Source organism: Podarcis melisellensis (assembly GCF_964234715.1).
Source record: "Podarcis melisellensis genome assembly, chromosome: 8".
NCBI lineage: Eukaryota > Metazoa > Chordata > Lepidosauria > Squamata > Lacertidae > Podarcis > Podarcis melisellensis.
The window spans coordinates 52,180,380-52,207,934 of record NC_138540.1 but is presented as its reverse complement, the minus strand read 5'-3'; the positions used below and the strand labels follow the sequence as shown (position 1 = coordinate 52,207,934).

The window sequence follows — 27,555 nt, the reverse complement described above, 5'->3', positions numbered from 1 at the left end:
CTGGAGGTCTGTTTTTAATCTGAAACTGTTCTTAACCTGAAGCACCACTTTAGCTAATGGGGCCTCCGGCTGCTGCCGTGCCGCCAGTACGTGATTTCTGTTCTCATCCTGAAGCAAAATTCTTAACCCGAGGTAATATTTCTGGGTTAGCGGAGTCTGTAACATGAAGCGTATGTAACCTGAAGTGTATGTAACCCGAGGTACCACTGTATAAGCTAAACAAGCTACAGCCAAGGGCCCCACTCTCTTGGGGGCCGCAAAAAATTTAAAGAAAAAAACACCTGGATGTACATTTTCAAAATATAAGATAAAAACCAAAATAAAACCTACAAACAGCAACAGTTGCCCCGAAGCGACAGGGTTAACTCTTCAGGTGAGGCGCTTCTTTCACCCTCCCTCCCCCCGCCCGCCCCGCGCACGCGTACTTCAGGCTGCCGCCTCGCGGTCAGGTGTTAATTGCGCGCAGGTGTGGCGTGAGAGGCACGCGGAGCTCCGGCTGAAAAAGAGCGCGCGCGGCGCGCCGTGCTCACTTCGTGCTGGGCTGCTGCTGGGCGCGGGGTGGGCGTTGGTGCAGTCGCTCGCTCTTCAGGTTGCTGCAAGCGGCGCAGTTTGCGGGGCATCCTTGCTGCTTCCGAGATTAAGGTGAAAGGGGTCTTTCAGGAAAGTGTACCGTTTGCTTTTGGGGCGTTTCCGACTTGCTTCTGTCTAAGACGGATCCAGTGCATGCTCCTACCGGTTTCCCTAACACGCTGAGTGGCATGAAATGGGCAGCCCTGCAGAATTATAAATCAAACGATAATTTCAAATTGCGTAATTTCTGTGAACCTGGACGGAAGGAAACTTGGAAGCTCCTTTAGATGGCTGTGTGCGTTGGAGTCAACACCTAAGGGCTGAGGTACTTTGGGCTCTCCCTCGAAAATATTTGAGGGGACCGCCCCCCCCCCAAGTTGATGGGTGTTGCCATTCAAATGGTGTGTGTGTGCGCCATGACATGTGATCAATTTTTGTGGGGTGGGACTTACCTGGCTCTCCATCCCCACCCCCCAATATTTTATTCAAGTTGGCACCCCTGGGTGTGTATGTGACATCGCTTCAGCAATTATTCCCTTTATTGCTATTTATTTAATGGGCAAGCTCTCTCAAGTGGTTTACATAAAACATAAGTATGCAATTGAAGTTTCTCTGTGTGGTTGGAGTCACTGGACTGCTTCCCTGGAGTTTCAAGTCATTCTGCTTCAGCCCTGGGTGACCTTGGCTTAGTCACTGGCTTTCAGCCCAGCCTACCTCATAGAGATGTAGATCAGGGGGTCAGCAAACTTTTTCAGCAGGGGGCTGGTCCACTATCCCTCAGACCTTGTGGGGGGCTAGACTATATTTTTTGGGGGGAAATGAACAAATTCCTATGCCCCACAAATAACCCAGAGATGCATTTTAAATACAGTGGTACCTCTGGTTACAGACGCTTCAGGTTACAGACTCCGCTAACCTAGAAACAGTACCTCGGGTTAAGAACTTTGCTTCAGGATGAGAACAGAAATCGCGTGCTACTGGCACGGCGGCAGCAGGAGGCCCCATTAGCTAAAGTGGTACCTCAGGTTAAGAACAGTTTCACGTTAAGAACAGACCTCCAGAATGAATTAAGTTCTTAACCCGAGGTACCACTGTAAAAGCACACATTTCTACTCATGTAAAAACACCAGGCAGGCCCCACAAATAACCCAAAGATGCATTTTAAATAAAAGGACACATTCTACTCATGTAAAAACACGCTGATTCCCAGACTGTCCGTGGGCCGGATTTAGAAGGTGATTGGGCCGGATCTGGCCCCCGGGCCTTAGTTTGCCTACCCATGCTGTAGATGAAGATGGAGAAGACTAGAAACTTTTGTGCCACCTTGAATTCCTTGGGGGTAAAGGTGGACTATAGATGTAATAATTCCTTCCTCTCCCATCTGTTCCATGCTTTACAACTTGTCATTTTAGTTTCACCCCACCGCTTCAGAAAGCGTGCATGCGATCTGACTTAGAAATATGATGCCTCAGGTTTTAAAATTGGAATATGTATTCTGACTAATTTTGATGTTGTTCCATCCCTGACCTTTTCAGGTAGGGCTTGTAGTAGTCACATGCTGGGAAACCTGTGGAGCTGCTGCCAGTCAGTGTTGACAGTACTGAACTGATGCCTTTCATCTTTGGGAAATTGTCTTTCAGTGAGGAAGGCGGCACTCTAGAGTCTTCAGTCAGCTTTTCCAGAGGATGCCTAAGCTGGCGAAAGTCCTTTGGAACTGTATCCCAGGGGAAATTCTGGCCCACATATTTTCCTTCTTGCCTGCCAGAGACAGATACAACGTTGTGCATGTGTGTGAGCGCTGGGCTTCAGAAGTGCATTCCAGTTCTGTTTGGGATTTTACAGAAATCGGGTAAGAGGCAGCATTTGTGGCTGGTTGCTTGTAGAGTAAACAAGGAACATGTACGTTATTGACCTTGCCTGCTAACAGCCATGTGTGTGTGTGTGGTGTAGATGAAGATGATGATGATGTGGTTTTCATCAGGCACCAGTTATCATGGTCAGCCGATAAGGATGCTGAGAGTTGTAGCCAGACAACATCTGGAACGCCACAGGTTCCCTGGCTCAAAACTGCCTTCTCATTCTCTGCTGGAAGGCACATGCTTGTTCTCTCCTCCACAAGTTTGGTCAGTATGGACTTAAAGGTGAATGAGACTCTCAGTAGTCATACGCATTCAGCCCCCCCCCCGCCAATCTCCCCTTCTTGCTGTCAAGGACGCTTCCCAGCCAAGGAATGCACACATCAGATACTGTAGTTAAGTATTTATTGTCAATGGTAATACAGGCGCTTCTACAGCTCTGGATATCTACGCACTCCAATTTAGCACCTAGGCAGCTATTCCCAGGTTGGTGCTCTGTGGAGCACTTGCAGCAACGGGGGGGGGGCACTCCCCCTCTACCAGTTTATGCGCCTTCCTCTGACAGGCTGCATGTATGGAGACTGCGCCTGTTTGGAAACTTCCTCTGCTCATCGCTTTTCAATTCCCTCCTAGTTCTGGGGTACAGTGGTGCACGAGAGAGTGGGAAGCACCTGGCGCTTGCACTTGCCTGACCTGCTCTTCCCCCTTCTACTTCTGAGCTATCCTGTGCTCCACCCTCCAGCTTCTAAGCTTCCCCTGCCTTTGATTCTTGCCTCCTGGCTGATGCATGTTCCCATATACCAGTGGCTCCCTCTCCTGTGCCAGACTGCAGCCTACCTGCTCTCAGGGAGCACTCGGCAGCAGCCGGCCAGTCCCTGACACTTGCTATGGGTGTAATGAAAGACACTGGGACACCTTCACAGGTGTATTGAAATGGTGAGAGTACTTCCTGGAAAGCCAGATCCTAGGAATTTGGCAAAGGTCCCAAATTAACTGAAAAGTACAAAAATTGTTTATGAAATTTTTTTTTGCACCTCGCAGTAAAAACACGGTGTGTGTCATAATAGAGGACAGTGTCCTAGTGCAGGATTAAATCAAGCTGCATGGAGAGCATGTTGTAACTGGTGGGTTCCATTTCCTGCATGGGTTTGAGTGCACATTTGCAGTAGTGTCCACAAACAAGCATTTATTTTTGCTCACAGAATGTGCAAACTCTATTTGCTAGAGGTGTCTGATTATAATCGGTCCTCCCTGACTCATTCTAACCTGGAAAGCTGAAACATGTTCCAAGCCACACTGTTTATACCTAGAAAAATCCAAATTAGTGTTAAGTGTACATTTCTCCCTCTAAAATGGGGGGGGGGGGGCGGCAGCACAAAGTATACCTGAAAATGGTTAAAGCTCAGACTTAATAGTTGGTCAAACTATTGTGCTTACAGGCTGACCTTGGGACAGTCACGATATCTCTCAGCCGAACCCACCTCACAGGGTTGTTCTGAGGGTAAAATGAAGGGGGTGGGGAAGAAACATGGATATTGCCTCAAGCTCCTTGGAAGAAAGGCTATTAAACATAGTTAAATAAAAGGTTGCCGGGGTGTGTGTGTGATGCTACAGCTGTAGAGTTGTCTAACTTGCTCCTAGATCTAGAAGAAATGCAAATTAGTGTTCCAGAGAGGAATATTAGAAGTGTTCATCTGCTACAACTCAAATTCAGCACTGCAGGAGTTCATGACTTCTCCCCAACCTCTTATTTCAGTTTTGACACAGAGGATGAGGACGATGAGTGCCTGTTGCAGTGGCTACAGCCGTTCCTAGGCTTCATCAGACACCTGCAGTTGGTGGTTGAGCAGTCCCTGGACCTGAACCGGAGACAAGCCACAGGCATCTTGGACACGTTGGCTTGTCGGAGCTGCAGGTTGCAGGGGCTCTGTATTGTATGCCTGGGAATAAGCCCCTATTTCTATTCCGGCCAAGATGTCCTGCATAGCATCCGGAGTATCTCTCAGAGCAGGAATGGGATTGATCTCCAGTATATTGACTTCCGGCAAATGCCTTTCACTCTGGACAATGGGACTGTTCAGATGATTGCATCCAGCAGCCCAAACCTGCACACCTTGTTCATCAACAACCAAGCACCTGGTCCAATGATTCTCAAGCCAGACACCATCTCTGATGTTCTGAGGACCTGCCCTAAGTTATCTGCCTTGGGGGTCTGCTATGCCAGCTTATCTGAGAAGATGTTTTGGGAACTGCTGAAACCGAACAGAGGGCCGTTCCGGTTTCTGGACCTTTTCTATGAAGGCCTGGACGTCAACATTCCCAAAGAGCTTTGGGCTATGGTGAGTGAGAAGCACCCACAGTTCCGCGTGAGGCTGGAGTTTGCTCCAACAGTCCCTATAAGGAAGATGCTTGTGGTACTGAAGCCAACCATTCCTGTGGCCGCTTTGCATTTTGACACACCTCTGCACATGGCTGATCAGGTTAAGTTCATTGCCAGCATCTACAGCAGGACTTTGGAGAGGCTGGTCCTTTACAACGCCCCCTCTGCTGACCTCAACGCTTCACTAATAGAACTGGCAGGAAAGTGTGTGCATCTGAAAGAGGTTCACTGTTACTCTGCGGTTAGCGAAGCAGTGGTAGAAGCTTTTATTTTACACTGCCCAGGTTTGAAAAAATACACCCTGTCGGCACAGAAGTTCTCTTTTGATATTCCACCAGCAGTCGTTCCGTGATTTGACCAAAATGAGAGTTCATGCACACATGTGCCCTGAAAGAGCAGCAACATTATTTGGCATAAACAGCATAAAAGTACTCGGTTGCTGTTTCCACTGAGTCTCCTGTTCCAGAGCCACAATATGGACACAGATTAAAAATAGGCAGGGCAGGAGTCAGTCCTTTGGGTAGCTGTAAATTTTAAACCCACAAGCCCAACCTAGAGTTGAAGATAAAAGCATGTTACTTGAAATCAGTGTGAATAACACTGAAGTCTCTCTTAGTCTCCTGGATACAGTATATTTTAAATTTTATACAATTGCAGATTTTAGTATCCCCCCTGCAACTCAGACATCACAGATAGCATTTATCACAGTTCACCAAGATCTGCACATAAAACAATTTTAAACACTTTACTTGATATTCGATTTTGGTAAGAACCTAACTTTATTTTGCAGCATATATTCTCAACTATAGTAAGTCCAAGGTGGTGTGATGGTTCAAGGGGCAGAAATTAGCAGGAGCTCTCTTGTCCTACAGTTGACTGACAGAGGTTTGTAAAAGGTCTGTTTGTGTTAGTTACTTTTAAGCTTTGTTGCTTAAACAAAGCCTTGTTTTTTAAAGCCTTGCCAAGAAGGAAACATGTTCTTCAGTCACTGTATGTCAGTCACTTTCTGGACTCTGGTGGCAATACCATTCCAAACTCCCCTACCATAGGTTTTGTATGCAGCTAAGTTCTATTCCAGAGTAGACACATCAAAATTAATAGATGTGACTAAATGGAGTCCAGTAATTTAATGGGTCTGAGTAGAACTGAGCTACATGCAACCCAGGGTTTAGAGGTATGCTATCCGACCTGCAGCTCTGCAGCTCTGATCTGGAGATCTGACTTATCTTCAGGAGTGTCTCTGATCCAGGATAGTCAGTGTCAGGTCACTATTTCCGTTTCTGAGAATTTTGAGGTCTACCTGGTTCGGGTGCCGATTATCATCCTTGTCAAGAGGATGGCTGCCTGGAATGGCAGCATCACAGGCTGAAATCCTATAGATGCAGCTCTCCCATAAATATGGGGGTATGGGCAAATGGCACTTTTTGAATTTTTGTTGTGCAGCTGCGGCAGCAGATGTGGGTGCACATTACTTTCTAGTGATGCACGTATCTCCAGACACCCAAGCTTTGGACATCATTTCTGGATGGAATTACATGCATCAGTTCCCACTATGGAAGATGGGTGGGGATAACACAGTCATTGAGTTCTTCCCATCTCTCTGCCTTCTGTATGTAACTGGGAGTTTGGGACATCTGCTTAGGGCTCTTGTATTTGCAGATCATGGCTCTGAAACCAGCTGAGTCCAAGGTTCCTGCAGTCAATTAGGGCCTATCCACATTTACCTTTTGCCCTGAGCTTTTCCCACAAAAACCCACTCTTTAGAGCTGAATCGGAGTAAACTTCAATTTGGGTTTTCCGCAGATTGATGTTTACTCTGATTGAGCTTTAAAGAGCAGGTTTTTACAAGGAGAGTTCTGGAGCTCAGACATGGAGCTTTAAATCACATAATGTGCCTGGAAAGAGCAGAGGAACGGTAAGTGTGGATGAGCCCTTAGCTGATGGCTGGATGGAGGAAGAGCTGCTTGTGAGCAGGGGCATCAGATGCAGAGGGTGGGCTCTGAGGCACTTACAGGGATGTTGTTCACTGCCTCAACTGTCAGTCACTCTGCCTAGTGACACTAGTCTCCAGGTGGCACACCTTCAATTCTGCTACTGTGAATTGTCTCTATTGTAATAAATACTTTGAAACATTTTCCTTACTGTTGGAATTCTCCTTGCTGTGTTTGTCCTCTTGGAAACTACAAGAAAAGCAGCCTAGAAGCTGACAGAAAAATGAAATAAAACTTAAGGTGGCCTTCAGGGAGGTCTGCTTCCACTATCGCTTCCTCCAAGTTGCACCATGGGGAAGGCGAAAGAGCTGCCCTTGGCCCTTTCCAGGGCTTTTGCTGACCTCCTGGCCTACTGTGTTTGTGCAAGCAAGTGTATTCTCTTTCCATGATGCTGCATCTTTATTCACGGCATTGTGCAATGCAAATAGCGGTGCGTTTTCATTCTGTGCATTGTTCAACCCGAGGGTTGGCCATGCCTGCCCATTGTGCTGGGCTTGGGAGAGAGCCAGCAGCATTGCTGATGTGATTTTTGTGGGAGGAGGATGTTTTCTCGGCTCTGCCTGGATCGCTAAATGGTTTTGTTTCTCCCTCTGACACACGCACAGAAAGGAAAGGGAGCTTTGCTGTGGGGCAAGAGATCATGGCACTAGTGTAGTCAGAGCACCACAAAAAACTATGCAGGACTCATTCACTTCCTTGGCTATGGATGGCTACCCCAGCAACGTACCAGCGTTCCTCACCAAGCTGTGGACATTGGTAGAAGATCCTGAGACCAACCATCTCATCTGTTGGAGTATTGTGAGTACAACTAATGTTGGGAGCTGCTAGTTTGGTGTTTGACAAGCCCTTGTAGGGCACTGTGTGTCATGTGCAACTTACAGGGGCTTCGTTGGCCAGAAACCACATAGTTATGCATGTTTACTTCTATGCCGTGTTGAGTTCAGTGGGGGTTACTCAAATGTAAGGTCTAGTTTGTGCATCAGACAGACTTGAGATGATGGAATTCTGGGCTACAGTGCTTCAGACTGTAGGTGGGCTGGAGTGTCAAACTGGTTTGTTCCATGTTCCCAGCATAAGTTTCCTGAATGTAATAAGCTTAGTATATTAGGGAGAAAACTCTACCTCTGAGGGAGAAGGGTGTGTGCTAAGCGTGATGTGCTCGTTTGTTGTCTGTGAAGAGCTTTCCCCACTGGGGAGCACTTGGAAATGCAACTCCCCACCTACAAACTGTGGGCCAGAACCTCAGCACTTCATTCTGCATGGTGCTACATCAGTTGGTTCTCTACTGGTGAGGGGGGAGAAATTCAATTTGGTTCACATTTAAAGGTGAGCTTAAACTAATTCGCACTTTCCTAAACAATCGTTGAACCAAGACATGGCCATCCTTCAAATTCATAATTCTCCAAATTTTGCAATGAAATTCTCCAGCCAAGGAATGTTTGCAAAAAATTGGTAAAGTGCACATAATAATGTATATATTAGTTAAAATAATTACACAAATAATAATTAATATACAAATATTAAGGAACATTGTTTTGCAAAAATGTGCATACTAGGAGAAACTTGCACTGAAATGCCAACAAATTGCAAACTGATGCAAAAAATTAAATGAGAAATTGACATTTGTCAGATTTGCCCATCCCTACTGTTTGCATGAAATTGTAGCTGCCTTCCCCTATCAAGTTGTTCCTGGAGCTCTTTTGATCACCTGTTTGTTTATTTCACAACTGTTTGTTCATAGCTGTCATCTTGCATAGGAAGGCAATGGGCCTTCCTGCCTTTCTCAACCTGGTGCCTTCCAGATACCTTCTTTGGCTGCCTGATAATCTGTGACCATTGGTCATACTGCCAAGGAGCTCAGTGTGACATACACTGTTCTCTCCATCCTCATTTAATCCCCACAACAACCCTGTGAGGTAGGCTAGACTGAGTGGCAGTGACTGGCCCAAAGTCACCCAGTGAGCTTTGTGGGAGTTTTAAACCTTGGTCTCCCAGGTCCTAGTCTGAGACTTTAACTTAACCACTAAACCACCCTGGCTCACTGGAAGCTGGGGCCCAGCAATATCAGGAGGACACCATGTTGGGCAAGGGGAAGCTGTGAGGATCAGTGCAGCACACAGACAGACCCCCCCCCCCAGTGTCCCTATTTTCCAGGGACGTCCCAGCTTTAGAGAAGCTGCCCTGGTTTCTGATTTGATCCTGGAATGTCTCACTTTTCCTTAGGATGTCCCTATTTTCACTGGAGAAATGTTGGAGGGTATGCGCAAAGGTTATTTTTCCACGGTGATTTTAATTTTCAATCAGTTATACTTTCACTTGCTACATTTTAATAGCTTGTGAAGCGTTTCTTGATGGCTGTAAAAATTAGTTTTTGCACGTTACTGGCCGCTGTTTCATTTATCTTATAACCTAAAAGTGCTGCTAGTTTATTCTGATTACAGATAATGAAGTATGTCAATGGTCATTGGCTGATATGGAGAAAATATAATGTTTGCTGGGGGGGGTTGGGGGGCTGTTTTTGTTTTTGTTGGAAGCAGAAATTAGTAGGATTTAACTAGTTTCACCTGACCTCTGAACATGGGATATATGTCTTGAATGCCTCTAAGTGTGGCGGTGCTCAAATCTGCAGGACTTTCCTATAAAATTACCCACTAAATGTCTCAACCCAGACTTTAGAATCAGTAGTTAAATTTGTGGGTGAGAATTTTTAAATCATATTTTCAGGGTGTATGTTTTAGCTCTGTGTTGGGAGTAATGATGGAAAGAAAGAAAGTGAGCCAGGGTACTTTCCTTGGTTCATTCTCTTCCCTCCTTTCAGACCACTCTTGTTTGTGAATTTAAAAGAGAAAAAATCCTGCCTGCATCTTGAGCAAATTCTAACTGAGAACTGGTTAATGGTCTGGTTTTATCATTCTCAATATGGATAACTGTATTCCATAAAAGTAAAAAATACATTAAATGTAAATTCTGAAACATTGGGTGGTGCTCAGCTAAGTCATACTTAGACCCATTGAAACCAACAGACTTTACTTATGTAAACACAATGATTTATGTCGGTCTGCTCCATGACTAACATAAAATGCTGTCCTTTTGCAAAACCGTTTTAACGGTACTTTTTTAAAAAAAGTTTAAAATGCACTGTTTTGCTCTAGATACATATATGTGCACAAGCACACAAATATGATGTGTTGACAAATGTTTAATCCTACTTGGGAATGAGTTGATCTCCCTCATACTGCACTTGGACATCCCAGTAAACTGTGGGTGTTTAAGAGGATCCGGCCAGCAGACTGGATGTTGTGCTCTTGCACTCGCCAGTAACCTGATGTCACCACAACACTAGGTGACTCGACTTTAAAGAAAAGAATTAGGAGTACACTTGATGTGCATTCCCAGTTCTTCTTTTTAGCCATGGCGTGAACTTTTCCACACTTGATGTCATACATGATGATAGGCCTTGAAAAGTTGGGTGGGATTTGCCCAGTGCGCCCTGATGATGTAGGTCTAATTAGGCTGAACATGCTGGAGGTTTCCCACTGCCTCACTAAACTACAGATTGGTAAGATGTAAATGAACCTATCATCCTCTCCAGCCTCTTCCATGATCGCAGGAGGACTTAAAAGCATTTGCTTCTAGTCAACTGCAGTGTGTTTTGTCTGAACCAATAAACTGTGGTTAACATTAAGTAGTCCTAATTTCAAACAAGCCACCTTTGAAACTGTGGTTTCTGAAACTTGCTTGTTAGCCCCAGTTTTGAATCTGTACAGCATGGCAAGCCATGGTCGAAAGTTTCCCAAGTTCTCTACCTGCTTAAGGAGGAAGAGCAGGGAAGCATGTTAATCTAGGACAGTGACATGGGGTTTAAAAGCTCTTCCTGTGCCTAGAAGACCCTTTACAGCCTTCACCCCAAACTTCTCCATTTTGGAGAAGCTATGTCAAACTGGCCCCTGCCACACACACCTGTTGTCTTACATAACATGAGATGTTAGGCAAGTATGAATTGGGAGTTAAATCACACACATAAACATATATGTTATGTAAGTTGCACATTATGGAGTAATGTTGATCACAAGAACTTTGCATGTAAAACACATTTCAGGGAGCATCACATCTTGATGCTAATGAAATCAAAGAAGAGAATAAAGTTAAACCAGAACATCACTTTTATTTTCATTTGGTGGTGGTGGGGGGGAGAGAGCATGTGTTTTTCTGACCAACATAAGCCACTCAACCAACTAGGTTTTATTGTCCTAAACTCATCTGACTGTGTTCTTAACACAAATTTTCTTCTCAGTTTACCAAATGGGAAAGCAAAACTGTCAATACAATAAAGGATTGTGAGCCTATTGTCTATTTACTTGGAGAGGTCTTTAACTAAAGATTAGATGGGGAAATAGAGACATTCTGGGTCTCCTTGTGTCCCATGCAGCTGGATGCTACTTGGAAAAACTGTTTTCAGATAATGAAACTGGGAAATTATTTTTACAGGGATACAGAACACCATAACTATATATGGAAATGAAAAATGGTTCTGTAAGTTGACTTTTTCATGGAATTGCCCAGTTCCACCCTTACCTGATGAGTCCCTCTGGGGTCAGATCAGTCTCTTGCCATCCACTAAAATACGGTAGACCTCATTTTATTCAAGTTTGTTTAATGGACCCTTTGATAAAATAGTGGAGGTGCATCTTTCACAGAAGCTTGTGGGCTACTTGCACTATAGAATTACACTTGACTGCGGCAGCCAGTAAAACCAGTTCTTTTTTTCTGGGGGTATGCAGGGGTATGCAAACCCCTAAACATTTTGTGAATCTAAGTTTGGTCTCATTGAGGGGGCAGTGTTTCAATACGAGTAGGAAAATGAGAGTACCCATAAACATTTTTTAAAGAAAAAAAGAACTGAGTAAAACTGTTATTTTGTCAGTACTGGGGTTACTGGGGCCTGGACATCAGCAGTTCACTGGAGGACTGCTAACTTTCACTGCTGACTAAGGAGGTCAGAAACATTAGGAAGACACTTATTTAACAAAGTAATAATAGTAAATAAAAATAAAATAAAAATGTCCACCTCACCCCCAAGACCATTCCATTGTTAAATATCCACCCTCCCAAAAATTCAACCCCTCTTGCGGTGGTTTGACCCATTTCCATTTTAACAGTACAAATTCTACAAATACCTTCCATATCTCCTCAGAATAATTTCTCCTGCATATTTTCTGTTTTACCTTAATAGCACATGTTAATTTATCATTAATAGCTATATCCCACACCTCTATATACCATTCTTCCATTTTGTATTCACTTTGCTACTTCCACTTCCTAGCTATAACAACTCTTGCAGCCATCAGTAAAGGAAGAGCTTTTTAATGGTAAGAGCTGCTCAACAGTGGAGCGGACTCCCTCAGATTGTGGTGGACACAATTACTGCTGAATGGGTATTGGGGGGGGGGGCTTCTTCTACCACCACCTTCTAGCAAGGAAGCTAGAATTGGAAACTAGTAGTGTGTAATGTGCCGAGATCTATAATTGGGAAGAGGAGCTATATTGATATCCACACACTGGGCCCGTTCATGCTTCCATTTGCCCAGGCACATTCCCCAGAGAAAACCCACGGTTTAGTGCCGAGTCGGCCCAAATGGCAATCAGGTTTTCTGCGGATTGCTCTTTGTTCTGATTTAGCAGTAAATAGGGTGTTTTCCCAGGGAAACCTGTGAGGCAAACAAAAAACCACTCAGATCTGTGCCTAGGAAGCACAGCACAAGTGAAAAACCTCTTGGACTCACGCTTTCTAGGTGCAGGATGAGCAAAGTGTGAACAAGCCCACAGTTAAGAGTATGTGTTATATCTACATACATATATGCAGAGTATCTGTGTGTACACATTTTGGGATTTTAAATAAATAACACACTTCAATAAGAAACAGACATAAAGATAAATGACCCCTGACCATTAGGTCCAGTCGTGGCCGACTCTGGGGTTGCAGCGCTCATCTTGCTTTACTGGCCAAGGGAGCCAGCGTACAGCTTCCAGGTCATGTGGCCAGCATGACTAAGCCTCTTCTGGCGAACCAGAGCAGCGCACGGAAACACCGTTTACCTTCCTGCCAGAGCGGTACCTATTTATCTACTTGCACTTTGATGTGCTTTCGAACTGCTAGGTTGGCAGGAGCAGGGACTGAGCAACGGGAGCTCACCCCGTCATGGGGATTCGAACTGCCGACACTGAACCACAGTTAATTACAAGCTATAGTGTTTGTATTGTTGGCAGATCATAATAAAAAAAAACCAAGGGAAGCTTTGTGGTCCATAAGAAAAAAGTTCCAAAGATAAGGGATACTGTAATTTTATTAGGACGAACCCAAGAAGTCACAAAAATGTGGCGACCTTTCCAGTTCTTCAAAACTTCCATCAGGCAAAATGATACACAAAGTGGGAAGGATGGGGGTTGGATGGAGATTTTATTGTTATTTTGGTAGAAAAATCAGGTAGGATGTTGCAGCAATGAGGTCTGCTTATGGGTTGGTGTTTCACGATGAAGACAGCAGACATAAGTGCCTGTCTGGTGCTGAGGTACCAAATTGCACACCTGAGAAAATAAAACCTGGCTTACAAGATGGTTCGTTCAGTGTGCCCGGTTGGGCTGGGCGCAATGGCTTTCCGGGGGGGGGGGGTGAGCTAGGCATGCTGACATCAGGTGCACCCACACCTGCACCCGTGACGTGCATGGTCCTGCACAAAAAATTGTGGGTGCCCTGCCTCTTCATGGGGAAAGTTGTGGGGGCTGGAGTGCCCACAGCCCCACACTTTCGTCGCCTGTGGTTCTCTGCCAAGAGGCATTGTTAGTGACTGTGATTTTTGCATTGCATTGTCATTCAACATACAGTTTTCTCCTTTCTATACTTGCCCACTAAGATATTGCTTAAAGCATCTGACAAAGTGAGCTTGACTCCCTGAAATGTCATGATAAAATATTGTTACATCTCTAAGGCACCACAAGCCTCACTCTTAGATTTTCAAGTATTTAAATGTGAATTAAAGCGCCAAAAAACACACCTCAGAAATGGCAGCCAGGATGCAAATTTCAGCCTGTCCTTTGTTTGAAAATGGTGGTTTGTTATTAATCCGGTTTCACATATTTGTAGAATCTGTTTAGCATTAGAGCTTTACAGTAATGAGCAGGTAGCTAACATTGTTTAACTCTTTTTTTTTCCTTTAAAGAATGGTTCCAGCTTCCATGTTTTTGATCAGAGTCAGTTTGCCAAGGAGGTGCTGCCTAAGTATTTCAAACACAACAATATGGCCAGCTTTGTGCGACAACTGAACATGTGTAAGTAACATTCCCAAGATTTAGAAAGTACAGTCTTGCTTGTATGATGGAGGAAATGTCATGATTAAAATGAATTTTGTACTTTTAAAATGTGGTTTTAGTACGTTGGCAGACCTAAAAAGCAGAAGCACTAGAGCTGACTTATGTATTTGGCAACCTAGTAAGTTAATGTTTGTTAGAGGTATTTAAGTTTATGATATATTCACATACAATGGCTGCCAAGAGCAGCAAAAGAAGAAAAAAAAGGTGCCAGGTACTCTGTACTGGTGAGCAGCATCACAAAGAGGCACAGTTTAAAGGTGAAATAAATGGGATACCAGTTTTTAAATCTCACTTCTCTTCAAAGAATTGAGATAAAAATAATAGTGACATAAATAAAAATTATATATCAGCAGCTAGCAAGAGTTCAACATGAAGGAAGCAAGAGATGGGCGGGGCGGGGAGAGAGACCACTGGTCTCTCGCTTTTCTGGGTCCACAGCCAGGGACTCCTTTAATCTGGAAGAGGCAGGGTAGGCACACTGAGAATTCTCCACTGCCTCCCACCTTCTTGGGGGCTCCACACAAAGTGGGAATAGTGGGAATATTGAAGATGTAGACTTATTGCTGATCTGGGATTTTGACAGATGCTTTTTTTCTCTGTCCTCTAGAACCGGCACACTAATTCGCAAGCACATGTTTGTCACATCCACACTTTTGTGCAGTCATAGATATATACCTAATGTGTAAATCAGCACCCCGCCCCACCCATCCTCCTGCTTCTCACCAGGCTTATGTTTGTCCATTTAGATGGCTTTAGGAAAGTGGTGAACATTGAACAAGGCGGCCTTGTCAAGCCTGAACGTGATGACACTGAGTTCCAGCACCTTTATTTCCTACAAGGCCATGAACACCTCCTTGAGCACATCAAAAGGAAGGTAGGAAATGCAAGTAACCATTAGGCTGTTCTGATCATGTGCTACATACGGCCTGCTTGGGAGAGGATAGGAATTACCTCTTACCATGCAGGTGGCATATACATAACATAAGAGTAAAGGTAAAGGGACCGCTGACCATTAGGTCCAGCCGTGACCAACTCTGGGGTTGCGGCGCTCATCTCGCTTTATTGGCCAAGGGAGCCGGCTTACAGCTTCTGGGTCATGTGGCCAGCATGACTAAGCCGCTTCTGGCAAACCAAAGCAGCGTACGGAAATGCCATTTACCTTCCCGCCAGAGCGGTACCTATTTATCTACTTACACTTAGATGTGCTTTCCAACTCCTAGGTTGGCAGGAGCAGGGACCAAGCAACGGGAGCTCAAACCATCAACATTCCAATTGACAAGTCCTAGGCTCTGTGGTTTAACCCACAGCGCCACCCACGTCCCCCAACGTAAAAGTAGCACAATACAAAAAAAAGGAAAACATTCATCCCCATCAAGTCCTAGTGAAAGCAGCATTGAGTCCAATGGGACTTAGGGCAGCTGCATACACTACATGGTATTATCATTATTATATTTAATTTAGATACCAGTTAATTGCCAAAACAGCTTCTAAGTGATTTACAAGTATAAAACCAATTACCAAAATATAGTTACACATCATTAAAATATGCAATAAATAATTGCATCAAAACATTAAAATCAATATCCACAATTAAAATATTCAGTGAACAAACCCATTAAAACAGCAAGCATTATATTGTTGTTGTTATTATTTTATTTTCCACCCTCCTTCCCAGCTTGAGCTCTGTAGGATTATCTAAACCTGGGAGAGATCATGTGACATCAGGGATTGCCCCTGCCATAGTCCAGGCTCTGGACAAGGGAAGGTGTCCTCACCAGATAAAAATAACACTTGCCAGCAAATGTATTTATGTTTCCCTGACATTCACCCACTGCATTTTTAGGAGTACGCTTGCAAAAGCTCAGGAATGCACTGGGTGAAGAGGGCCTTAGTTGCATTTAGCGTTCCCTGGATTGTGTTTCCTACCTCACACATTTGCACAATGTATCCTTCTATTTCTGCTTCTTTCTTTGGTTTTTTCTTCAGGTATCCATTGTGAAAAGTGAAGAAACCAAGATGCGCCAAGAAGACCTTAGCAGATTACTGTACGAGATCCAGATCCTCCGGGGTCAGCAAGAGACAATGGAGTGTCAGGTGCAGGACATGAAGCAGTAAGTGAATGCTACCAGAAGCATCCTGGCATTGCAGGGGGTAGAACTAGATGACCCTCGGGGGTCCCTTCCAGCTCCACGGTGCTATGATTCCATGGCAGTTACCTGAATATGGGCCCATCTTTACTCCAGATGTCAAACCTATGATTTCTATGTCATAGATTAAGGCCTGACATTCAAATAACTGTAGACTCTCTCCAGTTTGGGTGAGCGCAAGAGCCCAAGGCCTGTGCCCAATCTCGGCAGGAGTTGTGGCAGGGGTCCGAATGGACCCAAAGAGAGAAGACAACAAAAATTGATGCAGCCTCATAGTTAGATATCTATATATAAAACTCTAAAGGTGCTCTAAGGACAACCTTCCCCTCCCTTTAGTAAGGGAAACAAAAGTTACTGGCACTTAGGATTTCCAAATTGTCAGTGCAATCCTATAAATGTTATCTGAGAAATAAGTCCCGCTGAGGTCAGTCGTGCTTATTCTGTCGTAGGTTTGTTTAAGATTGCTGCCAGAATCACGAAGGCCTACAAGTACGCATTCACTGTTGATTCATTCAGAGACTCAGCCTGCCGTTCTCTCTTCCTTTCAGGCAAAATGAAGTTTTGTGGAGGGAAGTTGTGTGTCTCAGGCAGAATCATTCACAGCATGAGAAAGTGATCAATAAGGTAACATTTCTGTTGATGCCAATAATGTGGTGGGGAGTATTTGCTACTTGCAGATTGGGGTGGTGGTGGTTGGCTTCACTGAAATTGGCACACGGTCAACAGTCAGGGCTTTCTCAAGGAACGCTGGGGAATGTGGTTCTGTGCGGCAGATGGGCTCATCTGATACAGGAGTGGGAAACTTTTTAAACTCAAAGGGCATATTTCCTCATGAGTGGCATTCCCACATAGGCAGCCTCTTAGGTGCCACATGCCAATGCTGGGCAGGGTTAGAGGCAAAAGTGGGTGGAGCAATAGAATGGACTCTTGCCTCTGCACAATAGGCTACATTCCAGCCATGCAAAGTCTCATGTTTATACACACATGCACACACACTCTTCCATCTGTCCTTGCCCTCACAGCCTGAAGAAGACAAGCTTTCCTAATTTGTGCAGATGCTTCAGGACTAGGATAGCTACATTTCATCTCAGGAATCACCCAGGTTTCTGATCCAATGTGGCACAAAGTTGGGGTGCCTTCTGTTACCCCTGGGCAGGGTAGCATCTATCAATATGACCACCCTCCCCAAGAGTCCCTTCCTATTCCAAGTGTTGCATGTTCACTGCATTCCTTGAAGAGTGCACACTTTTGATGTATGCTTACATTCATGTTGAGGAAGATGGCCATGTCTGTCTCATCTTGCCTGCCCCTGTCCTTCATTTTTGGAAACGTGAAAGTTGCCTTATATAAGAAGTTGCCTTACATCAAGTCAGATCATTACTCCATCTAGATCTGCGTTGTCTACACAGACTGGATGTGACTCTCCAGGACTGCAGGTTAGGGAGCTTCTCCAAGCACTACCTACAGATGTTGGGGGTTGAACCTAGATCTCCATGCAAAGCAGATGCTTGCAGCCCTCCTTCCCCTGGAAGGGAGCTCCTCCTTGTGTGAGCAGAGAAGTGGACGGTGGAGTGCCAAATCACTGTGCTGACTGACAAACACCTGACCTTGATTTCCCCTGACAGCTGATTCAGTTTCTCTTCGGCCAGCTCCAATCCAGCCCCAGCAATGCTGGAATAAAGAGAAAGCTGTAAGTACCCTCATGTGACTGCATGGACATGCACGGGCAAGAAACTAGTTGGGGGCTCACCCTTCATTTAACCCCCCCACCCACCCAGCTCAGCTCCAAGTGGCGTGGTAGGTCACCAGACCTGGGCACCATGGTGACAGAAAAATGAATGGGGCTGGGAACTGATGAGTCAGAGCTGCTGACAGGTCTCATTCAGTGCCCTTGGAGAACCACCCTGTCAGCTTCCTGTGACCTTTGTTTTAGTGGTATACAGGGGATTGAAAGAAGAAAATTTGAAGAGAAAGGGGAGTGGAAGCAAGGTCCCCTGTGGAAACCACAGAGAGGTTTTCCAGTAGTATCATTACAGGGGGCGGGTGGGGGGAGGTGCACCTCTGGGACTGCCAAGCCTATTAGGTGAGCTTATTAGGTGGCTGTAAACAGATGCAAAGTCTAGGGAAGGCCTGTGATGGTTTGCCATATGGACAGCCTAGGAACATTAGAGCTGCCTTGCTGGAGTAGACAAAGGGGAGGTCTAATTTAGGACTCTAGTTACAGGAGTAGCAACCCCACAGCTCTGGGCTCAGAGGACAAGCTGCTGTATTTGTGAGCGAGGGGTGGTGTGACTAGTGTTGGCAGGGGCTGATGGGAGTTGTAGTCCAAAACATCTGGAGGGCACCAGGTTGAAGAAGGCTGGTGTTGTGGAAATTGCTTTGAATGAGTGGGGAGCCTGGACTTCATGGAGCGGTTTCCGTGTGTTTGTGTTTCCAAGTGCCACCTGATCAGCTGAGAAGCCTCCTAAAGCCCCAAAGAAGCGCCAGCTGTTCTTTCCTTTAGCTGCCCCCGGAAAGATTCAACACTCACCCCCAGAACCAATGAGCTTTTGATAGTGTTCTTACAAGTCACACATCAGAGTGACTGAGATTAAGGATTTGGGCTTCCTTCTCTCAACAGACCTCTCATGCTGGATGATGGCAACTCTACTCCACAAATGACAAAGTTCAGGAAGCATTTGTCTTTGGATCCCATTCATGACTCCTATTTCATCCAGTCGGTGGGTTTGGGATGACATCCATCTAATTTAGTCTTCTTGCCTGCTTTTATTTATTTGCAAGGTGCTAGCGATTAATCAAACATTTTTAAAAAAAGTTTTAATTATTTTTAAACATACACCTGAAGCTGTCTTTTCCCTGAGTCAGATCGCTGATCTATCTTGCTCAGTATTTGTTGTGTACAGCACTGAGTGGCAGCAGCTCTCTGGGATTTCAGATGGTAGACTTCTCCAGCCCTTACTAGAGATGCCAGGGAGTGAAACTGGGACTTACTGCATGCAAAACACATGCTTTGCCACACTAGGTTACCCTTTCAGTATAGATACTTGCAAACACTGTGAGTGACAGCAGGTGCTATCTATGAAGAAGCAGACATTCTTTCACATATAGGAAACATTTCCTCTTTTTAAATGGTCCCTGCTGAAACAAGGGGCTGTGTGCTTCATCTCAAAGCAAAGGAGTCATGCTTCTGCCCCGCCCACCCCGCTTCAAGATACAGTAGTTGCTTTATTCATGTTTGCATCTTTTCAAATTTAATCAATTATTCAGTTAAATTTAAATTCTAATTCATTTAAATCAGATTGTTCCACTCAAGAATGCCTCCATGTTTTGCAAAAGCAACTTATAGGCAGCGCATTTCTGTTTCACCAGGCCCTTTGGCTTTTAATCATCTGTGGCCTCAGAGGGGGGCGTGTTTTAATCCAGTTTCTGAAAAATAGAATTGCCTTTTAGATTTTTCTTTGTTTTCTATTATCCCAGTTTCAATGTATCTATCTGTTTGGTGCTTTTGTATTGTAAGTCACTTGGAGTTACTTTGTTTAAAAAAGTGAGCAATAAAGTTAACAAAATAAACCTGACTAGAAAAAAAACACTTTCCTTCAGGAAACATGTGTCCCCAAACCTTTGTTTATGGAAGTAATTTGTGTGTTGAGGGTGGAGAGTTTAAAATGGTTTCAGGGGAGATTTGGGGTGCACCCCTTTTTTGTATACGTGGATTTCCTCCTGCATATGTCATGACATTAGCATCACAAGGCAAAAAGGAGGTTGGGAATTTGCTATGTAATGTGTGCCTGTTCCACACTAAGTGGGACCTTCCTCCCAAGCCAATTTGTATAGTTTCAATTGGCAAGAGAAAAAGTACAATTACCAGTGGCTCCATCAGGGCAGGATTTGAGGGCAGCCTCCTTCGCCGCTTCCCTGCTGCCTCAGCAGAATGAGCAGAAACTCCCCCCTCCCACTCCAGCAGCTGGTTACATTCTGAAGCAGAACCTTAGAAGACTGACCTGTTCTGGGCACCACAGTTTAAGAAGGATATTGACAAGCTTGAACGTGTGTGGAGGAGTGAGACCCAGATGATAAAGGGTCTGGAAACCAAGCCTTATGAGGAACAGGAGTTAGCTGTGTTTAACATGGAGAAATGTAGACCGAGAGGTGATACGATTGCCATCTTCAGTTATCTAAAGGACTGGCCAATGGAGGATGGAGCAAGTTTGTTCTCTGCTGGTCCAGAGGGTAGGACCCAAAACAAAGGATTCAAATTACAAGAAAGGAGATTCTGACTCAACATTAGGAAGAACTTTCTGATGGTAAGAGCTGTTCAGTACCTTGTAAGGTAATGAATGGACTCTCTTCCGTTGGAGATATTTAAACAGAGGTTGGTTGGCCACCTCTCAGGAATTGTTTAGCTATGATTTCTGCATTGCAATGCTAGCTGACCCTTGGCTTCCCTCCCAACTTTACAGTTCTGTGATTCTATAACTTGAAGTGGTCTCAAATTTAATATAGTCCAATTGGTGCAGGTATATAGAGCGGGGAGGGGCACATGATTTAAGTCTATAGTCTAACATTACCCAACTGCACCGCTGACCATTACAGCGACGCTTTACTGTTGATTTGTTTAAAAATATGTCTTTCCCCCCATCCTTGCCTGCAGCCATCTGCGGAACCTGCTTCATGCTTAAACAGCCCTGCTGTCCCCGGAGGGCCAATAATATCTGATGTTACTGAAGTGTCGCCATCTAATGCTGTGGTCATGCAGCCTACATCCAACAGGGAGAGGTAAGAAAAATCAAGTGTTTTAGCGAGCAACATGGATGGATGTAGGAGACAGAAATAAATAAATGCCACAGGAGACTGAATAGGCCAGGGCCAGCTTTGCATTAGGGGCTCCTCCAGACGGGTGGTTTTTGTCCCCACCCCATCCCCATGTGTGTTCTGCAACATGTGGGATAGTTTAGTTGAGATTGCTGCATAGCAGGGCGTTGGACTAGATGACCCTCGGGATCTCTTCCAACTCTACAATTCAATGATTGTATAATTCTGTGTCACTGGTGCAATAATAATGCATTAGTGGTGGATTTATACTCAGTCGTCTGCTTATAATGCTGCTTTTGCAGGATGGACTCTGCCTATAGTGAGAATATCGAAAAAGGTTCCCCCTGCCACTTCTGCCTTTCATTCCCCTTTCCCCATTCTCTCAATTAGCATTTCCAATATTTATTTATTTTCTTGCATTTATATCCCACCTTTTTTTCCAACCAGCTCAGGGCAGTGTGCATGGTTCTCGTCTTCTCCATGTTATCCTCACAACAGCCCTGTGAGGTTGGCTAGTTTGAGAGACAGTGATTGGTCACCCAGTGAGTTTCCTGGCTGCTTGGAGACTTGAACCCTGGCCTCTCAGGCTTAGTCCAACATTCTAAATACCATACCACGCTGTATTCATGCCCATTGCTTCTCCTCTCCATTTTGCACCCTCCCCTTGATATGGGGGAAGGAACTGACTTTCATGCACATTGGTTTCTGCTGTGTGCCTAGTTTTGGCTCTGGAGTGAGTTGAAAGGAAAAAAGCATCAGGGTGGCGCTGAAACTTGTCTTTGGTTCAGGGAAACCTGCCTCCTGCTGGTCAAGGAAGAACCCATTAGCCCTGAGCAGAAAGCCGCATCCACAGATCCTGCTGTCCCCTTGATTGGCTGTAATGTCTGCTCAGACCCTCCTGTGTTGCCTGTTGCCATGGTTCAGTCTGTGTTAGACGGCAGAGGGAGCTGCGATGTGCCACAGCCAGCAACTTTGCAGACACTTGACAGAAGAGGCAGAAGGGCATCTCTAGACAGGTGAGGGGAGGAGCGCCACTATGTGCTCTAGCACCACACTGTTTCATCGCATGAAGGCTTTAGTAGTTGCAGCTATGCAAATATTTGCTTGTGCCTTAGGGGATCCTGAGGATGCAACTAGCAAAACACTGATTCTTTAGGTACTCATCACAGCAAAAAGAACTATGGCAGAGATGGGGAGTGTGTGGCCCTCTGTATGATCCGGACTACAATTCCCATCATCCTTGAACATTGGCCATTCCAGCTGGGGCTGATGGGATCTTGAGTCCAACAACATCTGGAGGGCCACAGGCTCCCCATTCTTGGTCTATAGCTTAACCTAATTCCAGGTTAAGCTAGGAAGTGGATCCTGGCATGAGACTCATAGAAGAATCCTATAACTTTCTTCAGAAACTTGTTATGAATATAAAATGGGGAAAAACAAAACACCATGCCCTTGCCTTTTGTTCCTTGGACAACAGATGGGGGAAAGAGCGTTGATCCACCTGTTATACAAATGCTTAACCTGAATCCCAGTGGGCAACTCTTCCTCTTGTGTTTTCACAGAGCAGAAATCTCTGATCCTTTAGATAGTGCTGATTTGAATCTGGAAGGCCTTCAGATCCTACTGAGAAACCAGCAGTATAATCTTGAAGCTGCCAGTCCTTTGGATGTAAGTTTTTGTCTAATCATGATAAGAGTTTTATAGTTTCATCATTCTTGTTTTTCAAAGTGGTAGAAGCCACCCTTGGAGCAGATATAATTCTTCAAATCCATAAACTCCTCACACACATTGAACTAATTGGTTTCTGAATGGTAAATGGGCACCACAGTTCAAGAAGGACACTGACAAACTGGAACGTGTCCAGAGGAGGGCAACCAAAATGGTCAAAGGCCTGGAAACAATGCCTTAAGAGGAACGGCTAAGGGAGCTGGGCATGTTTAGCCTGGAGAAGAGGAGGTTAAGGGGTGATATGATAGCCATGTTCAAATATATAAAAGGATGTCACATAGAGGAGGGAGAAAGGTTGTTTTCTGCTGCTCCAGAGAAGCGGACACGGAGCAATGGATCCAAACTACAAGAAAGAAGATTCCACCTAAACATTAGGAAGAACTTCCTGACAGTAAGAGCTTTTCGACAGTGGAATTTGCTGCCAAGGAGTGTGGTGGAGTCTCCTTCTTTGGAGGTCTTTAAGCAGAGGCTTGACAACCAAATGTCAGGAGTGCTCTGATGGTGTTTCCTGCTTGGCAGGGGGTTGGACTCGATGGCCCTTGTGGTCTCTTCCAACTCTATGATTCTATGATTCTAAAATACACACTTTGAGATTATCAGGTTTTGCTGGAAAATGTTGAGACTTGGCTGGCTCAATTAAGCTCACTAGCTGGCAGAGATTTGTGGAATTAAAACGAATGCAAAATGCACGCTCCAGCAGCAACATCTTATTATGTTTAACCTAGAAATTTGGCTAATGAAATCTGAGGAAGCAAAATTTGGGCATTTCCGTTTCTTTTACAAAATTTCAGGCAAAAGAAAGACATGTACACAATACATGATTATTAACATATGGAACTTCCTGCCACAAGATGTTCCCATCACAATCACACTCTTCCTAGCCTCCCCCCCTCCGGTGCACAGAGTTTGGGTGAGTCAACAAAATTCAGCCACAGGTGGAATTTGGTTGCTCAGTCACCCACACAGGCTGCTCTGAATACCCACATCTACTTTATTTTATATCTTTGTTTGCTCTTTTCTTCTTGTTGTTGTTAACTAGAGATTTTTTGAAGAATTGGCAAAAACTGTTTCCTACAATCTGAACAACAGAAATCACCGTGACTGAAATCCTACCTGTAGAATTAATTATGCAGTTTGACGCTACCCTGATATCTGAGTGAGATTCCAGGCGGTCCAGGCACTTACCCAGGGTTCATGGTTCCTTGGGAATGAGGCAGAGTGGAGACTGTGATGTATTTAGGATATATGGTTTATTTATACATATATACAACCTGAGCCTACAATGGGGGGTACTGACAGCATTAACACCCCAATAGTGCCTTTCTTCCCCCATAGCCACAGCCTTGGATTTGAGCAGAAATCAAACATGGTTCTCTCTATCTCTGACTTACAAGCCTGCCGCTTTTCCAGCTTCCAGCTCCTAGCTTAAATCACTTCACTCTTCACTCTGGCCTTTGTTTTTCTAACTACCAGCCAGTTGAGGAAGGGAGGCACACCTATTTTGTTTCTGGCACAGATCCACTTCCTTTGTTCCCTTAATGGCCCATTACCTAGGCTATCACCTCACGAAGAATTTGAATCTTTACTTGCTGGATCCTAGAGGTAAGAAGGGTCTTGACATACAGCCTACTTCCCCCCACCCCAATGCAGGCAGAGCAGGAATCAAATGAAGCAAAAACCTTATATCCTCCTCATGTTTTTTAGCTGTGGTTCATCTAACACCTTGTTTGTTTTAGGTTTTCAACCCCACTATATCTGCAAGTGAATGGAATTTGAATGATGTGGAGGCCAATTTGTCCTCGGTAAGACATGCATGCGCAGGATGGGAGGGGGGGTGGGAGTGGCATCTGAACACCACCAAAACACCTGTGGTATTGAACTGGGAGGAGCTTGCAGGAGACTCTGAGATAGGGCTGGACGAAGTCCTTCAACACAATACAAACAGAACCACACAGACGTTCGCCTGACCTTCATTCCCATGAAAAGTGGGGAGGGGGAAATTTCTAGGGCCTGGGCATAGCCAAGGGAGGGTGTGGGGAAGGTCAGTCACACCCCCCATCAAGTTAATCACTACAAAATACTTAGCTGAGATTCTGTTCCCTCTAACATAAAGCCTGCCCCCAATATAAATCCTGGCTATGCCCATGTTCTAAGGTGAGTAGTGTGAATCTCTAAATACTTTCGGGTGTGGGATATGTTTACCTGGGTTGGCTTTTGCCTAGGAGCCCAAAATTTGCCTAAGGATGAGAGAGAAATTTTAGTTTGCATTTAAAGTTGAATCCACTAAACTTGCACGAGATTGAACAATATGCAAACCAAAACACAGTCATCCTTCCATAAATGCACTTCTCTGAATTTTGCAATGCTGTTCACCAGTCAAGTAATATGTACAAAAGATATTAGTGAAAATAGCATGAACAGAGTAGCCACGTGCCCAGACACAGCTGCTTTGGGCCTTAGACAGCCTCTCTCTGCATTTAGTGATGATAGTTGCCTACCTAGCACAGCTATTTCCAGGACAGCAGATGTAATGTTACTGCTTGATTGGTTTCTCTGTCACAGCACCCCTCTCTTCCTGCCTTTGTATAATTGTGCATTGTTGTAGTTTGTGTTTTTGCATCAGGACACAGATGCCAACTGTGGATCTGGAGAAGAATGCAAATAAGAGGTCCTCCCGAGTGTTAAATCCCCAAATTAATGCCTCTTGCTCAGGTACTGCTCCTAGCTAACCTTCCACACAGAGAAGTGACAGTCTACCATGCAGAGGCTGATTTTGCTGGCAGAAGCATCCCTAATTAGGAGCTCTTTGCAAGCAATTCAGCAAGTTGTGACATTTCAGAGACAATGAACTTTTTGCTTTTTCATTTGGCCTCCTGTGCTCCCTTCTACCTCCTGTGCAATTTTCAGCAATGCAAGCCCCATCTCAATAACTCTGTTTGCACATAACACTTGCATAGCCAGGACTCCAGAAGCATTTAATCTTAGGGTGTGTTCACATTGCTGCCTTAGAACTCAGTGTTGTTTTTGGGTGCATTTTATAGCATTTTGCCCTTAGCAGTGCACATCTTTCTGCCTTAGTGTCAGATTTGTTTCTGCTTGTGTGCGCACCTTGGACCCTTGCCAGGTCAGGGATGTCTTCACCCCTGCAAAGGTGTTCACCCCTTGACTGGAGTTACATTAGAAATGGTTTGTGGAACAATACATCCAACAGTAGTCTTTTATAACAAAGTACAGGATAAATGTGCATTTTGGATAATGTTTTGTGAACATGGATTAAAAGCTCAGCACTGGGAATGCTGGGAATGCATAGTAACTGGGAATGTGAAACCAGCCCTTAATTTCCACTAATCTTGTTGTGTGGGAAGCAAAGATGCTGTTATAAATTCTAGTCAGTTGCAAACAAGTATTCAATGTCACTGGGGAGTTAAGAATTCAAGAATATTCATAAATGTATATTGTTCATTTAAAAAAATCAGAATGAACCTTTCCATCTGAGACTTGGTGAGTTAGGTGTCTTTCCGTGATTCATGGTCATGGGTGGTGTGTGTTTGTGACCGGCAGAAGAGGGGAACGTATAGTGCCTGAGGTAGGACCTTGTAAAATTTTGCAGAGCTCCTAGAGGATTGTGAAACCCAGAGGTTCCACAGAAACAGGGTTGAAAAACACTGTGTTAGAGTGAGTTGCTGTATGTTGTTACAGTCTAACCTGCCTTCTAAAATCCGAAGATTTAGCAATCCAATAACCTAAATAAAAACATTGGCTAGGTTGCTTGATATCAGACACCTATCACATGGACCATTGTCTTATTCATTGTTCATCCTCTCCTCTGAGAGAGTAGATGTTATGTCACATTTTGTTTAGATCTCTGCCAATTCATGTTAACTAATACACTGGTAGAAATATTCTCTATTTTCTATTTGTGTTCTTAGGGAGAGACGTCATTCTGGAAAGCATCTGTCTGCACTTTTGGAGGAGCAACACTATGAATGTACCAAACAGTTTATCTTTTTACACTGGGTCTAGAACAGCACCTTCCTTCTTCCCTGCTGTGGACTTTAAAATCCCCTTCTCAGTTACATCCCATCGAACCTGATCTCCCCGAATGAGAATGATGAGTGATCTTTTGCTTAGCTTAAACTATTTATGGTTCCCCCCCCCCGGGGGGGGGGGACATCTAGCAGCCTGAATGTAAAGAAGTGGAAGTCAGTCACTCATAACAGATACACAAATGTGATGCAGTCATTTTTGTTTCTCTGTCAAAGGTTGTGAGTGACAGTTAGCTGTCAAAGGGATTATCTGTCTGTTTTTGAAGCTCCCATCATGCTACAAATGAAGCTTTTATTTCTGAACTGCTACTGACAGTGAGTGAGGAGGTGATCCCTACACACCGCTTTGGTCCTGTCCAATGCTCTGTGTCCAGTTTTTTCTCATGAGATATCTTAGACCTCAATAAAAAGGTACGCATCTTCCCATGTTCAGTCTGGGTCCCATAATCTCACAGGGACCATCCTGGTCATTGTCTCATCTCTCCTGTTTTACTATTGGAGCCTGAAAGGTCGTCTCTAATTTGTGCCTAATTCCCCATTCCGGTTACATCAGCACATAGTGCTATATTGACTGTTGTGCCAAACCTTGACATTATCAGGACCAGCTTGACAAATGCCAAATCTAGCTTGGAGCCAGCTGCATGTCTTACGCGTTCA

The 27,555-nt window shown here is 44.6% G+C and overlaps 2 protein-coding genes across 4 annotated transcripts; both read left to right on the top strand.

Moving 5' to 3' along the window:
* The first annotated feature begins 545 nt into the window (after window positions 1–545).
* LOC309375025 (F-box/LRR-repeat protein 8-like) lies at window positions 546–6,281 on the top strand. 3 transcript variants are annotated; one of them, XM_081920395.1, is made up of 3 exons: window positions 546–642; window positions 2,211–2,419; window positions 4,183–6,281. In XM_081920395.1, the coding sequence occupies exons 2-3, from the start codon at window positions 2,256–2,258 to the stop codon at window positions 5,156–5,158; spliced, it is 1,140 nt and encodes a 379-aa protein (XP_081776521.1). In that variant the 5' UTR covers window positions 546–642; window positions 2,211–2,255; the 3' UTR covers window positions 5,159–6,281. The 3 variants fall into 3 exon arrangements, with proteins under 3 accessions (XP_081776521.1, XP_081776523.1, XP_081776522.1); XM_081920397.1 differs by lacking the exon at window positions 546–642 and adding an exon at window positions 1,044–2,105; XM_081920396.1 differs by lacking the exon at window positions 546–642 and having other exon boundaries at window positions 1,044–2,419.
* A 1,147-nt stretch (window positions 6,282–7,428) lies between these two features.
* HSF4 (heat shock transcription factor 4) lies at window positions 7,429–27,324 on the top strand. Its single transcript, XM_081921077.1, has 13 exons — window positions 7,429–7,595; window positions 14,015–14,123; window positions 14,912–15,039; window positions 16,152–16,276; window positions 16,861–16,936; window positions 17,938–18,002; window positions 18,933–19,032; window positions 20,964–21,088; window positions 21,913–22,140; window positions 22,687–22,792; window positions 24,589–24,654; window positions 25,458–25,564; window positions 26,782–27,324. The coding sequence occupies exons 1-12, from the start codon at window positions 7,473–7,475 to the stop codon at window positions 25,515–25,517; spliced, it is 1,311 nt and encodes a 436-aa protein (XP_081777203.1). The 5' UTR covers window positions 7,429–7,472; the 3' UTR covers window positions 25,518–25,564; window positions 26,782–27,324.
* The last annotated feature ends 231 nt before the right edge of the window (window positions 27,325–27,555 follow it).

Excerpts from the sequence above, each read along its gene's own strand:
- LOC309375025 (XM_081920395.1), top strand. The coding sequence starts at position 2,256 with ATGCCTAAGCTGGCGAAAGTCCTTTGGAACTGTATCCCAGGGGAAATT. Across the intron at positions 2,420-4,182 it reads TGGGATTTTACAGAAATCGG|TTTTGACACAGAGGATGAGG; the intron begins GTAAGAGGCAGC and ends CTCTTATTTCAG.
- HSF4 (XM_081921077.1), top strand. The coding sequence starts at position 7,473 with ATGCAGGACTCATTCACTTCCTTGGCTATGGATGGCTACCCCAGCAAC. Across the intron at positions 19,033-20,963 it reads ACTCCTATTTCATCCAGTCG|CCATCTGCGGAACCTGCTTC; the intron begins GTGGGTTTGGGA and ends CCTTGCCTGCAG. Across the intron at positions 24,655-25,457 it reads TGGAGGCCAATTTGTCCTCG|TTTGTGTTTTTGCATCAGGA; the intron begins GTAAGACATGCA and ends GCATTGTTGTAG.